At 42.5% G+C, this 17,613-nt stretch overlaps 1 protein-coding gene across 1 annotated transcript; it reads left to right on the top strand.

The window, feature by feature from the left end:
- The first annotated feature begins 1,945 nt into the window (after window positions 1-1,945).
- On the top strand, window positions 1,946-16,423 carry LOC146355189 (L-amino-acid oxidase-like). Its single transcript, XM_084840780.1, has 6 exons — window positions 1,946-2,152; window positions 4,279-4,385; window positions 8,001-8,202; window positions 9,848-9,901; window positions 13,828-13,964; window positions 15,607-16,423. The coding sequence occupies exons 1-6, from the start codon at window positions 2,000-2,002 to the stop codon at window positions 16,400-16,402; spliced, it is 1,449 nt and encodes a 482-aa protein (XP_084696906.1). The 5' UTR covers window positions 1,946-1,999; the 3' UTR covers window positions 16,403-16,423.
- Window positions 16,424-17,613: the final 1,190 nt, after the last annotated feature.

The following is a 17,613-nucleotide window of genomic DNA, read 5'->3' as shown; positions in this document are numbered from 1 at the left end:
ATACACTGTGTGCAGGTACATCGACCCACAATTCATGTTTATAAATACTGTGAATAAATATGATACACAGGGTCTTAAGCAGGAATGGAACAGGGAATTGGATTGTTCTGTTTTACCTAATCAGTGAATTGCCACTTTGGCATCTGTATCTGACATGTCTATGGATATTCGGTTACGTTTTATTCAGCAAAAAACTTTTGTTAGGGTCTGTTGGATGCCACAACATCTCTTTAATAAAGGTTTGTCTAATTCGGCTAATTGTTGATGGTGTAATACAGCTAATGATTCTTTTAATCATATGTTTTGGAAATGCCCAATAGTTGCCTCCTTTGGGGAGGAAGTTATCACAGGAATAAACTTTGTATTGGAACACTCTTTAATATTTACTGATGTACATTTCTTTTAAATTATTTGCCTGCTCCTTGGAAGTTAGCACATGGTCAGTGTAAAGGGATTTTTCATGCCCTTTTGACCACCAAAAGACTGAGAGTGCAATACCGGAAGGATAAATGCTCACCTCCTATATTACAATCAACGGTAGACTTAACAACACTAGCAACGCTCGGGAATGGACCTATATATGGATATTTGGTCAGCTTTTAATGAAGTTTATGTACAATCTTTTTTTTTTCTTTTTTAAAATGTTGTAATATTGAAACTGAGACCTTTAAAGCATGTAGTTGTACTAGTGATTTTTTTCTCTTTTAATTTTTCATTGTTCTCAGTTTTTGTTTGTTTTGTTGAAACTTACAATAAAAAACTGATTAAAATACACCTTGGTTGTGTATGTGTTAATATACTATGTGAAACTGTGTTCTACTGTGCTTCAAGTGACCTGCTTCAGCTAGGTGTGTATGGGCACTGCCTGAGGAGAGGTTGGCCACTGACAAGGTTTCAGTTGGGAAAGCTGGATTTCTCCAGTTCTGAATCACTGAGTCAGCACATTCTGGCTACAAAATAAGGGAGCTCACTTGCACCCTTACACTGACCATTGAAACATGGACCAGTTCTGTAAGTGGTTGATGTTTTTCTCATTGAACTCATTTCAGGAGACTTCTGTCTTTTGGGACATCAAATTATGACCATGAACTTTCTAAGTGCAAATGGTTATTATCTTAATAAATGTATATAGTTATTATTATTAGTGTTCTTGTCAGTAGTGGTAGTTTTGTTACCTTACTAGTAATGGACTAAGCTGGCTAGGGACATTGTGGGATATCCTTTTATGGAGGTTTTCAAGAAAAAAACTGGACAAACTTCTGTCGGGGATGCTTGTCCAATCTGAGGTCAAGAGATTGGGTCTATTGGGTCCACCTTGACTCTTTGTTAATTAATTCATTTATGTTATACCTTTATGAATCACCTTTTGACCTGAATAGAGCCCTTAATGTGATTTACAGTTAATTAAAATGGTGTAAATTATGAGGTTTCTCTTTTGAGTTCTCCTTTGGATAGACGGTCACCTCCAAGTTCAGAGGCGGCCGACTACCCCCATAGGATTGTGCCCAAAACAGATGTTCTGAGTACAGTGGCACAACATAAATGTTAAGTAACGCAGTTGCAGCAGTTAAGGGAGGAAGATCAACTGGAATTAAAGGGACAGATCAATGCTTTTGATTTGGCCGTGGGTGGTTGTACAGTTAGTACATTTGATTCAAGTGTGACAAAAGACTGCAATGCTTATTCTTTGGTCAGTTTGTTACCCAGTTCTTCAAATGACTTAAAAAGAAAAGTTGCAGTAGATCTCCACCAACTTGGTGTTCAGCCGAACAGTACGTGGTTATTTATTAAACGTTTTCTAGAGAATCCAAATAGCATCAGAATCAAAGGTGAAAATGAATTAACCAACATTTGTTTTCATGCTTCATTGATTTGCTTTCTCTTTTGCATCATCATCCTTGTTAAATCGTTGCTTTCCTTTCTTCTAGCATTTTTCGCATTCCTGCTGCTCGTGGCAGCCTTGGTCTCCAAACAGCATGCTGTCGAACAGGAGGAGTGGATGAAGTGTTTTGATGACCCTGACTATGAGGAGCTGCTAAACGTTGCCAAAAATGGGCTGGAAAAGACTTTGGAGCCAAAGACTGTGGTGATTGTTGGGGCAGGAATAAGTGGACTCACTGCTGCCAAGTTACTGAAAGATGCCGGACATCAGGTAATTGCACTGACTGACAAACACAGGCCTTTAATCTCAACCAAAAAAGGAGAAACTAGAGCTTTCTGAGTGAGTGGCTTTTGTATTAATATTTGGTATTTCCAGCATGTTGGATCCAGAATCTGCCTTCCACGGAAGGAAGGCCTTCATTCATGGAAGATTCCGCTGCCCAATTTGGGGGGTTCTCCCTCCTCCCACACCACAGCTTGCCCCATTTAGTAGGATTTCCTGACTCTCTGTAGCATTTCTAGGAGGATGGAGGGGCTACTGTGGGAAGGAGGGGGCAGGAAAATCCACCGCTGCCAGTGTAGACCCAGCTTAAATCCAACCCATCATATATAGACTTACATTATTTATCTCTTCAAAGAAACACACAACCCTGTCAGGTAAGTCATTCTTATTTAAATGCTACCAGTTGGCAGTGCCCTGAGTCATGCTATGAGGTGACTAGGCATGAAATTGATTCCATTGTCCTCTGCCAGATTATTATCATACTTGTACTTAGGGGCTGTGTGCACGGGGAACTATGCTTGGGAGGGGGAGGGGCATCCTGCCTAGGTCACTTCCCATTGCTCTGGACTGAACCTGAAACCCCTGTGTTTGATGATTGGCATGCTTCTGTATTTAATCTTTTGCATGTAATGGCATTTAGTATCTTAACAGCATTTGACAGATAATATGCAACAGTATTTATTTATTTATTACATTTCTATACCGGCCAATAGCCAAAGCTGTCTGGGCGGTTCACAACAATTACTATTCAACAGTTGACAACTTAGGAGATTTCAAATTTGAATCCAGCCAAAATCAGAATTAAGACATGGCATTAAGTCAATTCAAGCATTTGAATTGAAATTTTGAGACAAATATTTCCTATCTGAGGTGTGAATATGTCAGGTGATGTGATGGTTTCAGGCTTTATCTGGAACTGCCCCTAGTTCCAGGTGAAACCTCAAACCATTATATCACCTGGTAGAGCCCAGTTTGAATGCCTGCAGACCCACTTTCCCCATTTCATCTGAAGACTCTGGCTATGCAGACACCATGACTTCAACATCAAGTCAGCCTTTCCCCCCTCCTATCCCCTCCCCCTTTTTGTAACAACATCCCTGATGAAGAGTTGTGAAGATCTTGAAAAACTGCGTATTTTTGTGACCTTTCAGTTGGCCCAATAAGTGTATTAGACTAATATGGATTTTGTAATTTTGTAAATTAGGGTATTACACCAATATGGATTTTGTAATTTTTCTTATGGGCAACTCAGGTGCTACCTTTACTTTCATACTCAGTGACTTGTGCCAGTGTCTATAATGGAAGGGTTTCCACTCTGCTGTAGGGATAGTGAGAAATTTGCTTGTTTTGCATTTTAATGCGAACTTGTCTAATTTTGCATTTTTGAACCTATATACAAACAGAAATTCAGCCTTCCTTTGAAATTTACACTTCTTCAAATTTTGCAATGGAATTCTCCAATCCAAACATGCACTATCGCACAAAGTAGAGAAAAGTGCACACAAAAATGCATAAATTAGTGAAAATAATGTTCAGAACTTCATTATATTAGGAAAACCACTTGCAAAAAATGTGCATGTCAGGTAAAGCTGCATACAAAGATGTATATATTAGGCAAAAGTGTGCACAAAATTTTAAAAGAATTTTCATGTGAACTTCAAAAAAAATTCACATTTGGGACGAGCTGAATTTAAAATGGGAAAAATGAGAAACTGAGAGTAACCATCTCTCCTCTGCTGTACACTGAGGTTAAGAACATAGGTAGCTTCCTTAAACTGGTCGAACTATTTGTCTGTCTAGTCTTATATTGACTATTCTGACAAATACCGGCAGTAGCTTTGTAAGGTTTGAGACACAGCAGGTCTTTCAACTTCAAGTTGCCATTTCACCCTTTTAATGGGAGATGCCAAGGATGGCAGCTGGGCCATTCTACATGTAAATCAGGTGCTCTGTCATGGAGTTATGGCCACTTCCTTGGTGGTGTATAGTAATGTTTGTTGTGTATTTATTACACAACATTGTGTATTGTTAATAGGTCTGTTTATATCTGGGGTAGCAATCTTGAAGGAAACGTGGCAGAATGATGCAAAACAAAGCATTTTTTTTGTTCCTAGGTTGAGATTCTGGAAGCCAGTGACCACGTGGGAGGGCGGATAAAGACCTATCGTGAGAAGGACTGGTTTGTAGAATTGGGAGCTATGCGTCTGCCCAAGACCCACAGGTAAGGAAAAAGGCGTGGTACCAATCATGCAGAAAACCCATTCCTTTCATGCAGCGGGAGGGAGGATGCTCTGAACTTAGCTGGGCCTAAGCCAGGGGTGCAGAACTTCAGGCCCAGGGGCCACATCAGGCTTCCCCAGAAGGCCATGCCCCCTTCTAGTGACCCCACCCCTTCCCCGAACCACTGATAAGTTGTTTCCCAGCTTTTGTGCAGTTTTTCCCCATTCTAAAAGGCTGAAATGCCTCTCCAAAGGCTTGGTTACTGGCAGGAAGAGCTTCAAGTGATAACATGTTGGTAGCTTTGGTATTTTGACTGGCCCCTTTTTGGCCCCACCCCATTTTGACTTCTGCCCCGCCCACCACTGGAACGTGTCCCTTGAGAGCTTCTCCAAAATGGAATTTGGCCCTCAGGCTGAAAGAGATTCTGCACCCCAGGTCTAAGCACATTAGGGGGTGTTTGTTTGTTCGTTTGTTTTATTTCAGTGGTTTGCAGTTACTATGTTTTTGTTTTTATTGATTTAGGGCATTCATATACCACCCATCATAATATTTCACATTTAGGGCAGTTCACAGGCAAGGCTTGCCACTCAAGTGACTACATGATGTGCTCGACCACTGTAGAGTTCGTGCCTGTCTGGTGGTGGTTCATATACCACCCCTCATAATATTTCAGACTCAGGGCAGTTCAGACTCACAGCTTGCTGCTCAACCACCACACATTTCATGTCTGCCTGTTGCAGGTTCAGTTTATTGTTAAACCACCTGTGTAAAGAGCTGTGAGCCACTCCCCACTTTCCCTGAGAGGCAAAAAGTTCCAGGGGCTTTTATTTCGTTTGGATGAGAGAAAGCGCTGGAGACTTACAGTGCCTTTTGAAATATCTGTCTATTTACAAATATACGCCTCGAGCATGGAGAAGCAGACAGGCACCCAGGGAGACAGTGGCAATCTGTCAAACCCCTTTCTCCCACAGAAAAGCAACTCTCTTCAACCCTTTTTCTCAATTATTTCCATCCTGCCTCATCTCTTAGACCAGCCTTCCCCAACAGGGTACCCTCCCAATGTTTTGGACTACAACTCCCATAATCCTTGACCATTGATTATTCTGGTTGGGCCTTAAGGGAGTTATCTGGAGGGCACCACATCTGGAGAGCACCACATCTGGGGAAGACTGCCTCAGACTGTAAACCTGAGGGAACAGCCTGTCTTTTTAAACTGTTTATATTCTGCTTAGTTAGGTGTAGGCACTATGTAAATAATATAAATATTATCATTTAATAACAGGTATTTATTTTTGTTGGTTTATATAGTAAACAACAGCATGCATTTGGAGCCCAATAAGGGCCAAACTCGATGAGATGACAAATAGCCATGATCAGACATAATGCTCAGGTCCGCAACACTGGAGGGAGATGGAATTGGTCCATACCAATTTCCCAGTGAAAATCCCCCCCCCCCAACTGCTATTTGCCTCGTAAGGAGCACATGCATACAGTCTGTGTTATTCCTGTCAGGGCAAACAGCATCTTTAGGTGGGGTGATTTTCATTAGAAAACCAGCATGGGAAAAATGTTTTATCCCTCTCTCCCAAAGCACCACAATCCTAATCCAGTTTGGGTCCTAGCTACTGCCTGCTAAAATTTAAAAAGACTGGAGATCCAGTCATGGCTCACTGAAATCTTGTCTAGTTTGGCCCTAAGATTCCTTCTTCTACTACTTCATCTCCAAATTGCTTCTCCAATCTCCTTCTGAGCAGGTGCGGTGTGTCCTAACCACCAACGACCAAAACTCGTTTTAAAAACTCGTTTCTTCATCTGTGGACCATCAGGTACAAAAGATGGTCACCTGACATCCTTTACAGCACAGCAGTCCACTATTTGGTTAAGGTGTTGTTTCAGACAACATTTGGTCACACAGCTGCTGTTATGGCTTTGCGGTGTTTTGTTGTAATGACATTGCTGTTTTATTATATGTTTTTAATTGTATTGTTTTATTATTGTAAACTGGGTCATAGGAAAGGAAGGGATTGATTGACTGATTGAGTAATTAACATTGTTCCCTCTGGATACTTGAAAGAGAAAGTACTGATCTGCAGTATAGTAGTTATATTCTCCTGGGCTTCATCCCTCCCGCTCCTCATTCCCTGAAAACAATTAATTGGTGTGATTTTTGTGTTTAGAATGGGTGGCCAACATGTGCCCCATGGGCTGCATGGAGCTCCTACTGCTCCTTGCTGTGACCCCTAAACATTTACCTTAACAAAATGGTGCCCTGAGTGGCCATCCTGACCGCCTTTTTGAACCTTTTAGTACTCAATAGCTACCATAGAGCACTGAAGGGGCCAAAATTAGCTTCCAAACAAACTACACCCTGGATACCATTTCTTCTTTGTCTTCATCTTCTTTTAATTTATTGGTGCTGGGGGGGGGGAGTACAGCCAACAGGGCACAAAAATGCCCCCCAGACCTCCTGAACTGGCTCACCACTGGTTTAGAAGAAGCATATATATGAGCAGCTGATTCGCGATTCAGTGTCAGAAGGTCGCCCCTGCTGCCTTCTCAAATCCTCAGGTAGCCAGAATCAACACGCAGACAATAGGGCTCTTTTCCAAGGCTTTATTTCCATTCAACCTAATGACGCTTACAGATGCTAATTGCTTAATCCTACAAGTGAGACTTAAGAGAGCTGCCTACTAGGGGGTTCTAACCTTGGGAATCAGTTGATCTCTGTTTGGAGGGGGGAAGGTGGGAAACCTCTGAACTTATGGGATAGAAAGAGAGAGTCCACCCCTTTCCCGTGGGGCATTGGGGCGCTGTTGTTGCCATCGCGCCAAGTGGGCTGAGCGCCTCCTCTCAGCGCCCGCCATCTCCTGCTTGATGCTGTGCCAGCGCCTAGCATCCAGAAACTGCTGTTGTGCCTCCCTCTCCCTGCCAGGGTCACTATCACTCTCAGGAATGTGTACTGGGAGGGGCTCTCCCCCTGGCTGCGCCTCTGAACAGTGCGCGGGTTCCTCTCCCACAGTTTCTATCTCTTCCTCAGAATCAGAACTGCTTTGGGGCTCTCTGGGCTCCGATCCAACCCTGACACTCAGTCCCAGCGAAAGAAAGCTGCATGGTTACAGGAAAGTGCATATTTATTTTCGTAAAAATAGGAAATCCATTTGCATTCTATTTCACTCGTTCCGATTTATGGATTTTCTTTCGTAATTTTTGTAAATTCCAGCATTTTGCGGACCAAAAAAAAGGAGCCGTGTAAGCGCTGACTCCACGGGACCTCGCCATTCCGTTCTGCGGAGGATTCCGCGGCACGGATTGATGGCGATTCGATCCCATTTCAATTCGTGGCAGAATTCTCTGACATCCCTACCGCTGAATAGGGCAGAGGTAGTGAGCGTAGAACACCTGTTGCATTTGAGATGCAACTCTATATAACGAAATGTGTTCAGACATATTCCTTTCCTGCATTTTCTCCTCTGCCCTTCCGATTTGCAAAAGTTGGATTGCTGACTCACAGCATGCTAGCATTCCTGGATATAGAAGTATCATGTCCTCTCCTATGATATGGTCTTGTGTTTTCCAAATGCTTTCTCTCACAGTCTTTTGCTGTTTTTCTTTTCAGAATTATTCATGAATATCTTAAGAAATTCAACCTCATGTTAAACCCATTTGTCCAGACAGATAAAAATGCCTGGTATTTAATGAGAAATAGAAGGGAAAGGGTGGGAACTGTGAATGAAAATCCTGACCTCTTTGAATATGAAGTGGATCCCAGTGAGAGGGGAAAGTCTGCTGATGAACTCTATGAGGGAACAATGGATAAGGTACGTGCATTTCGAAGAAGAGTTTATGGTTAAGTAGTCATATAACACTTGTCCTCCGCTATGCACATTAAGTGCCTTCCACTTCACACATGGAGGGCACAATCCTATTGAGATAGTTGGCAGCCTCCAAACTTGGAGGCTGCCGAAAATCCAATGCAGGGTGGCTGGGGCATGGAGGTGATCCTCGCCTCGGTGCTCTGGCTGTGCTGCATTTTTGGCTAGAGGCCTGTCTAGCTATGGCTTTGGGGACGGGGAGGGAAGGAGGCCGCAAAGCACGTAGGAAGCCGCGTAACACAGCTTCCGTGGTCTCCTCCCCTCCCTGCCCCTGGGACCACTCCCTTTCCCCCGTCTCTGTGCTCTATTTCTGAGTACGGAGATGTAGCTGGTGCAGAGAGAACCACTCTGGCTACGAGGGGGAGGGGGTGGGGGGAGGGCGATTGGTGGTTACTGGGCTCCAAGTTTGGAGCCTTGGTTCCAACCTCGGATCCCAGAAATCAAGATATCCTATGGCCCTATAGGCGTTGTCTAGTGACCACAGGATTGCACCCTAACTGTTCTCCACTTTGCACATTAAAGCAAACCCATAATTTCCTACGTGATATTATTTCCTTATTGGGAATCTGCAATGCATGAAGTGGCCCTGAATATTGCAATCTTCTAAATCCTTGCCCAAAATTCTCATGTATCACAATTTGTTTCACAAATACATGGTGGTGGTGATGGAGGTAGAGTGCTGTTCCTGAAAACACAAGCCCCAAACTCCCTTGTGCATGTGGAACTTGTTGCACAATTATTTCAATCTGGGCTATTGTTTGTAGAGTGCTTAGGTGGGCAAGTTGTAGCCCTAGGGCCATAAGCAGCCCTCAGTTAATGTCATGTGGGCCTTGGCCAAATTTCAAAAGCCTTTGCAATCAGTTCAGACCTCTAGCAGGAGTAATCTGTGGCAGCCCACTGAGTGGAGAGGAAGAAAAGGGGAGGGAGTGTGCTACCCAGTTTTGGCTTTCGCTCCACCCGCCACTGGCTTCAGCCACACCCACTGCTGGCAGGCACAGATTACCCCTGAGGGAATGTGGCCCTGGTATAGTGCCACCAGGGCACATAAGTTAGTATAACCACCATCGACATTAGGGATGTGTGAGAATTTTGTTTCAGTTCTCAAATCACTCAAAAATGCCCCATTCAGGCGATCCTGAATGCGAATGCAAACAGGAGAGCATTTTCTCTGAAAATGTTGGCAAATTCCTGAACTTGCCTTCATGTTCACAAATGCACAGTTTTCTCAAAATGCACACATTTTAAATCACCCACACTTTTGTCTGTTGGGAGAGTTTGCCCAATTTTGGAAATTTGTGCCAATGTGGGAATTGTTTGCGCAACTTTCATGTTCAATAACTATTTGTTTTGCGCAATTCTCCCATTGGCACAAAACAGTGATTGCAAACATGAGCCCAAATCAAGCAGCGAGCTCATGTTCACAGAACCTTGGTGAACTTGAACATTGCTCGTTTGCCCATCCCTCGCTGAGATGTTATCTACAACAAGTGTTTTTCTCAATTTCAAAATCTGAATGAACATTCAATGGTGGAAATGGTGGTATGTATTTCCCTTTGCTTGTTAGTTACCTTTATTTATGGTTCCTGTGCAGGTGACAAAGAACTGCACAATCTTGAAGGAGAAATACGACTCGTATTCCACCAAGGTAAGAGAAGTGGGCATTTGCTTGTCGTTAAAAATCAAATATACTCTCAGGCCCTGTACATTTCCCCCAAACTATTTAGTGGGGCTCCTTTGCACATGGATGGCTCATTCAACTCATAATGATGAGGAGGGGGAGAGTATGAAAGTGCTTCCTGGGTGAGGCCCACCATTTTGTGTGCCTGTCTACTAGAAGTGGGGGAATAGAAACCCCAGAGAAATGTACTTCCAGGTTAGAATTTCCAGGGGAGAAGATGTGTGACATGCAACAAGGCTTTAATGAGAGCCAGTGTGGTATAGTGGTTAGAGTGGTGGACTGGGACTGGGTTGTAGTCCCCACTTGGCCATGAAGCTCACTGGGTGACTGGCTCTCAGCTACCTCACTGGGATGTTGTGAGGATAAAATGGAGCAGAGGAGGATTGTGTAAACCACCCTGGGTTCCTTCCAAGAGGGAAAACGATGGGATATGAATATAATAATAATAATAACAACAACAACAACAACAACAACAATACAGTGACTCTCCCCCTTTTGCCATGTCCAAGGGCACAAAGCAAAATACAACAATAGGCATAATATAACCCTACACAGAAGAAATGGAGTAGCCTTCATAATTATTAATAAAGTGGCTAAAGCAGTGCTTGGATACAATCCAAAAAATGACAGAATGATCTCAATTCGAATTCAGGGTAAGCCATTTAACATCGCAGTGATCCAAATATATGCCCCAACCACAGATGCTGAAGAAGCAGAAGTAGATCACTTCTGTGAGGAGCTGCAGCACCTACTGGAGTACGCCAGACAAAGATGTTATTTTCATTACAGGAGACTGGAATGCTAAGGTGGGTAGTCAAACGACACCTGGAATTACAGGCAAGCATGGTCTGGGAGAACAAAATGAAGCAGGACATAGGCTGATAGAATTTTGCCAAGACAACTCACTGTGCATAACAAACACTTTCTTCCAACAACCTAAGGGACGACTTTATACATGGACTTCACCAGACGGTCGACACCGAAATCAGATTGACTACATCCTTTGTAGCCAAAGGTGGCGGACATCTATGCAGTCGGTAAAAACAAGACCTGGAGCTGATTGTAGTTCAGATCATGAACTTCTTATTGCACAATTTAGAATCAGACTAAAGAGAATAGGGATGACCCACAGATCAGTTAGATATGAGCTCACGAATATTCCTAATGAATATGCAGTGGAGGTGAAGAATAGATTTAAGGGACTAGATTTAGTAGATAGGGTCCCGGAAGAACTATGGACAGAAGTTCACAACATTGTTCAGGAGGCGGCAACAAAAAACGTCCCAAAGAAAAAGAAAATCAAGAAGGCAAGATGGCTGTCTGCTGAGGCACTGGAAGCAGCCCAAGAAAGAAGGAAAGCAAAAGGCAACAGTGATCGGGGGAGATATGCCCAATTAAATGCAAAATTCCAGAGGTTAGCCAGAAGAGATAAGGAATTATTTTTAAACAAGCAATGTGCGGAAGCGGAAGAAGATAATAGAATAGGAAGGAGAAGAGACCTCTTCCAGAAAATTAGAAACATCGGAGGTAAATTCCAGGCAAAAATGGGTATGATCAAAAACAAAGATGGCAAGGACCAAACAGAAGCAGAAGAGATCAAGAAAAGGTGGCAAGAATATACAGAAGATCTGTATAGGAAGGATAATAATATCGGGGATAGATTTGACGGTGTGGTTAGTGAGCTAGAGCCAGACATCCTGAAGAGTGAGGTGGAATGGGCCTTAAGAAGCATTGCTAATAACAAGGCAGCAGGAGATGACGGTATCCCAGCTGAACTGTTTAAAATCTTGCAAGATGATGCTGTCAAGGTGATGCATGCCATATGCCAGCAAATTTGGAAAACACAAGAATGGCCAACAGATTGGAAAAGATCAACTTATATCCCCATACCAAAAAAGGGAAGCACCAAAGAATGTTCAAACTATCGAACGGTGGCACTTATTTCATGCCAGTAAGGTAATGCTCAAGATCTTGCAAGGTAGACTCCAGCAATTCATGGAACGAGAATTGCCAGATGTACAAGCTGGGTTTAGAAAAGGCAGAGGAACTAGAGACCAAATTGCCAATATCCGCTGGATAATGGAGAAAGCCAGGGAGTTTCAGAAAAACATCTCTTTCTGTTTTATTGACTATTCTAAAGCCTTTGACTGTGTGGATCATAACAAATTGTGGCAAGTTCTTGGTGGGATGGGGATACCAAGTCATCTTGTCTGCCTCCTGAGGAATCTGTATAACGACCAAGTAGCAACGGTAAGAACAGACCACGGAACAACGGAGTGGTTTAAGATTGGGAAAGGAGTACGGCAGGGTTGTATACTCTCACCCTACCTATTCAACCTGTTTGCAGAACACATCATGCGATGTGCTGGGCTTGATGAAGCCAAGGCTGGAGTTGAAATCGCTGGAAGAAACATTAACAATCTGAGATATGCTGATGATACCACTTTGATGGCTGAAAGCGAGGAGGAACTGAGGAACCTCATGATGAAGGTGAAAGAAGAAAGTGCAAAAGCTGGGTTGCAGTTAAACCTCAAAAAAACCAAGATTATGGCAACCAGCTTGATTGATCACTGGCAAATAGAGGGAGAAAACGTGGAGGCAGTGACAGACTTTGTCTTTCTAGGTGCAAAGATTACTGCAGATGCTGACTGCAGCCAGGAAATCAGAAGACGTTTACTTCTTGGGAGGAGAGCAATGACAAATCTTGATCAAATAGTGAAGAGCAGAGACATCACACCGACAACAAAGGTCCGCATAGTGAAAGCAATGGTATTCCCCGTAGTAACCTATGGCTGCGAAAGCTGGACCATAAGGAAGGCTGAGCGAAGGAAAATAGATGCTTTTGAACTGTGGTGCTGGAGGAAAATTCTGGGAGTGCCTTGGACTGCCAGAAGATCAAACCAGTCCATACTCCAGGAAATAAAGCCAGACTGCTCACTTGAGGGAATGATATTAAGGGCAAAACTGAAGTTCTTTGGCCACATCATGAGAAGACAGGATACCCTGGAGAAGATGCTGATTCTAGGGAAAGTGGAAGGCCAAAGGAAGAGGGGCCGCCCAAGGGCAAGATGGATGGATGATATTCTGGAGGTGACGGACTCGACCTTGGGGGAGCTGGGGGTGGCGACAGCTGACAGGAAGCTCTGGCATGGGCTGGTCCATGAAGTCACAAAGAGTTGGAAGCGACTGACCGAATAAACAACAACAAACCCTACCCAATTATTTTTAAAAAACCCACACAACAAAATTCCAGTTGTAAATATTATACTGTATTATTCAGTTCAGAATCAGTAGTTATGCAGTTATCAGGATTGTTCATATACGTGATACATATTGGAGACAGGGGCACCATTTAGCAATAGTGAGGGGCGTCCGTCCCTTTGCCCAGTTTCAAACCCAGTATGCTGATTCATCAAAGGCACCTGTATTTCTGGCCAGCCCACTGGTCCTACTCACAGAGAGCAGAGCATGACTGAGAATCAGTCAGTTGCTCATTTCTGCCAAAAAGCAATAAAAATAAAATAAAATAGCTCACACAAACAATACAATGTGGGAGCAGTGAACCTAAATAAGATGGGCATATATGAAAAGGAGTAGAACTAAATTGAATATTAAGGATCATGATTGAGAGGGGGTGAGTATAGGGGACTTCAAAGGGAGCCGGAATCCACAAAGGTTGCCCTCCTCTATTCCACCAGTGCTGGATCAGAAGCCTCCCTGCCACCTACAGAAGGGGCCTTTCCCTCTGTGGGAGGTAGATTCTGGATACAGCCCTATGTTTGTTTTGGGGTAACGGAGAAAGGAATTGAGAATAAATGAAGCTGAAGTTCAAAAGTGAAGAAGTTGGAATGTGCACTTTTAAACAACCTTTCCCACCCATTTCCCCCAATTAGGAATACTTAATTAAAGAAGGAAATCTGAGCAGAGGAGCAGTAGATATGATTGGTGACCTCTTGAATGAAGATTCTGGATTCCACATTTCCTTCCTTACTTCTGCCTTGGAACATGCAACCTTATTTGATGGTAACAGGTAAGAGAGGGACGATTTTGTATTCTCTTTGATGGGTATGGAGTGAAACATTGTCTTTGTTAGGAGAGAGAGTATCATTTTATGGTCCCCCAAATTGACTAGCCTCCTAGCTTGAAAAGCCAGTGGCCTCTGCCAGAAGTTATCTGTGACATTCAAAGTCAAATGTATTCTCAAATAGAGATGATCAACTGCTTTTCTTTTCACCATTTATTTATTCTGTGCTTGATGGGTTACAGCTGACTCCAATGAAAAACATTATTTTGAGGTGATGTATGCAGTGATATGACTATTCTGTCTGTATTTGTGAAATCCACACATGCACATTGATGCTGCAGCCACTAAGTGATGAACATGCATGTGTGAACTAGGCCCTATTTGGGGGTGTTTAGGGATTATACAGAGGGAAGGTGCCAGAAGATGGGAATCCATCATTCTTGAATGGTCAGGCATGAGTCTGAAATATGTGTGTTGCAAAGCTTCTAGGAAAATCTTCTCTTCATGCTATTCATGCTATTCATGTATTAGTGATTTGTTGTTGTTGTTGTTGTTATTATTTATCCTTTTAAATCTTCCTTTTTATTATTATTACTATCATTATTGGTGAGTAAGATTTTTGGCTGGTTAAATTGTTAAGCTTTATTATTATATGTTAGCTGAAGAGCAATATATGGTTACTGGAAATGAACTGTAGGCCTCCTTCCTTGCTATAAGACTGATGATATGATATTGAAATGTAAGGTTGATTATTTATGCTGTATTGAATTGTAATATTGCCAGTGTTATAGGTATAATTTTTAAGTAGAATGGGATTTGAAGTTTCTGTGTCATGGAGTTTAAATTTAATCCTTTTAAATAACTTTTTATATTTTTTCATGTTTTTTTTCTTTCTTCTTCTTCTTCTTCTTCTTCTTCTTCTTCTTCTTCTTCTTCTTCTTCTTCTTCTTCTATTTTTATTGCTGTGTCCCCCTAAGAATACTGTATTGTTGGGAAATTGTAGTTATTGATTAGGTTATTGGTATTGTTTATTTCATTTATAAAGATAAAAAATAGAATAAAAGGTATTAAAAACAAAATAATTGGCTGGAGCCATTAAAGAGAGTAAGGGACTTTTGAGCAGCTGAGGTTGGTAGAATTGGAGAAGCAAAGGCCATAGATCAGACAGGGTCATGTCAGGAGATAAGGGCAGAAAGATAAAGTGGAGCAAACCTATGGAAAGCTTTGAAGCTAAGGACACAGTTGTCCTGGATGCAGAAGAGGATGGGAAGCCAGCATAGACATGCAAGGCTGAATGTCAGGTGGTCTGAGTGATGAGAGAGTGAGTGGTTGATATTGGAAGTAGAGGTTTCCACTGAGCTAAAAGGGTGGAAGGCCACAAAGACCCACATGGGGAAACACATGAATATCAGTGGGGACAAAATATTGAGGGACAAAACTGAAGTGGAATGTGACAAGCATGCTGTTCTGGATGTATCCTAAAATAGATCAGTAAGCAGAATTATCAAAGAGTCGTCCCGTTTTTGGAATAATTTATAAAATACAATGGTTGCAATAATGCTTTTGTCTTTCAGTGTTTACATGTTTGTTCAGTGAGTTGATCTTCTCACTGTTTTCCTGTTCTCTTTCCTCCTCCCACCGTGACCAGTTTTGAAGAAATCACCGGTGGATTTGACCAGCTCCCCAATGCCTTCCTCCAGGATATGCCCAGGACAATCCATTTAAGCAGCAGAGTGGAGAAGATTATTCGTTTGGGCAAGAAAGTGAGGGTGTTTTTCCGCAAACTGGGCAAAAGTGCCTTCTCATGTTGGACGGTGGACTATGTCCTTGTCACAGCTACTGCAAAAGCCACACGGCTCATCAAATTCCAGCCACCTCTTTCCCATGCAAAGGCACATGCTCTGCGTTCCTTTCATTATGCAAGTTCTACTAAAATTGCCTTGGCGTGCACCGACAGATTTTGGGAGAAAGATGGCATTCGAGGTGGGAGGTCAATCACAGATCACCCATCCCGAATTATCTACTACCCAAACCATGACTTCCCCAGTGGCCTTGGGGTACTCCTAGTTTCTTATACCTGGAATGATGATGCTGACTTCTTTGTTCCTCTCAGTGAGGAAAAGTGCATTGATGTGGTGATGGATGACTTGTCAGAAGTCCACAATGTGTCCAAAGATTATCTCAGATCTGTTTGCAACAGGCATGTGATACAGAAATGGGCCCTAGACAAGTTTTCGATGGGGGCCTTTGCTTCCCCCACCCCATACCAGTTCAGCCACTTTTTCAAGACTTTGTTTCAGAATGAAGGGAGGCTCTATTTTGCTGGAGAACACACAGCCCACCCTCATGCTTGGATCGACACTGCAATGAAATCTGCTATAAGGGCAGCAAGCAGTATTAATCTTAGTGCCAATAAACCTGTATTGCCAAATCTGTGCCAATAAATCTGTATTGCAGGAGTTGCCAAAACAAGCCTGGGCGATGTCTATTGTTCATGAAAAAGGGGTTTCATCTACTCTGTGGACCTTGCTCTGAACCTGCTGTATGTTTGTGATGCTGGCTGTCTTCACTCATTTTTTGAGTATCTGCTCATAATGATAGATAAATATATAGTAATCAAATGTTCCCCCCCCCACCTCTTCACCTGTTTTTGGGCTGAACATCCACAATAGAGAAAAAGGTTCCTTTTTGTTTTCTGTAATTGCATAGTCGAGGGCTGAGCTGGTATGTGGGAGCATATACAGTCCAGCTCCACAATCACGAAGTTTTCCTGGCAACGATATCAGTTTTGTTAAAATAATCGTATAATAATACATATGTCTTCACGTTCTTGTCAGATGACATACTAGCACTCATGCTTTATTACCAGTGCATCAGTGTAAACAGATATTGATGAGAAACCTGTTCTGCCCTGGTGGCTTGATGTAGTAGGAAGAGTGGCTGGTGGGACTGTGGAAAGCTCACGTTAATTGCACCACATAAATCTGAAGGTTCTTGGATGGCTGTTGGAATCTGCTCCCCATTTCTATTGATTTATGCATTTTTTCCTCTGCCCCTTCACAACTAGGGCGGCCAGTTATGCATTGCCAAAAAGGAGGGCGTACACCACTGGAAAAGGGAGCCGAAGATAGCTCTGGCTATTGGGCGGTATAGAAATAAATAAATAAATAAAATGAAAGAGGACAAAAGTGAATGCCAATTTTCATTAAATTTGCATCTGCTAATTTACACGTATGTGTGCAATTTTGGAGATAACTATTAGAATCTGGAGATAATTTCTAGCATTTGAACATCATAGGAGACAAACAAATTAATTTCCCATCCAAATCAACTAAATTTTTTAATTGATTGAAACTCACGTCTCAGACTCCAATAACTACAGTGTACCAGTAACATTCCGTTTTGACTATGCTATGCTGAGTCTTTATCAGGTCAGTGTATGAGGAAGAAGTTCAATGTCCTTTTGGGGGAAAACTCTTTGTTCTTTTTGTGTGGGTCTGGTTGAGGTTGCCAATGTATGACTACACTTTGTTTTTCAGGGTAGTCCCCATCTAAAGCACATTGTAATCAAGTCTTTAGCTGAGGAACACAAAAAGTTGCCTTATACAGATCCTTGGTCCATCTGGGCAAGTATTGTCTATACCAGGAAGGCAGA

This window comes from Heloderma suspectum, chromosome 2, assembly GCF_057233095.1.
Source record: "Heloderma suspectum isolate Gila_16-S chromosome 2, 16-S_ref, whole genome shotgun sequence".
NCBI classification, from domain to species: domain Eukaryota; kingdom Metazoa; phylum Chordata; class Lepidosauria; order Squamata; family Helodermatidae; genus Heloderma; species Heloderma suspectum.
This window is presented reverse-complemented; position numbering and strand designations above follow the sequence as displayed.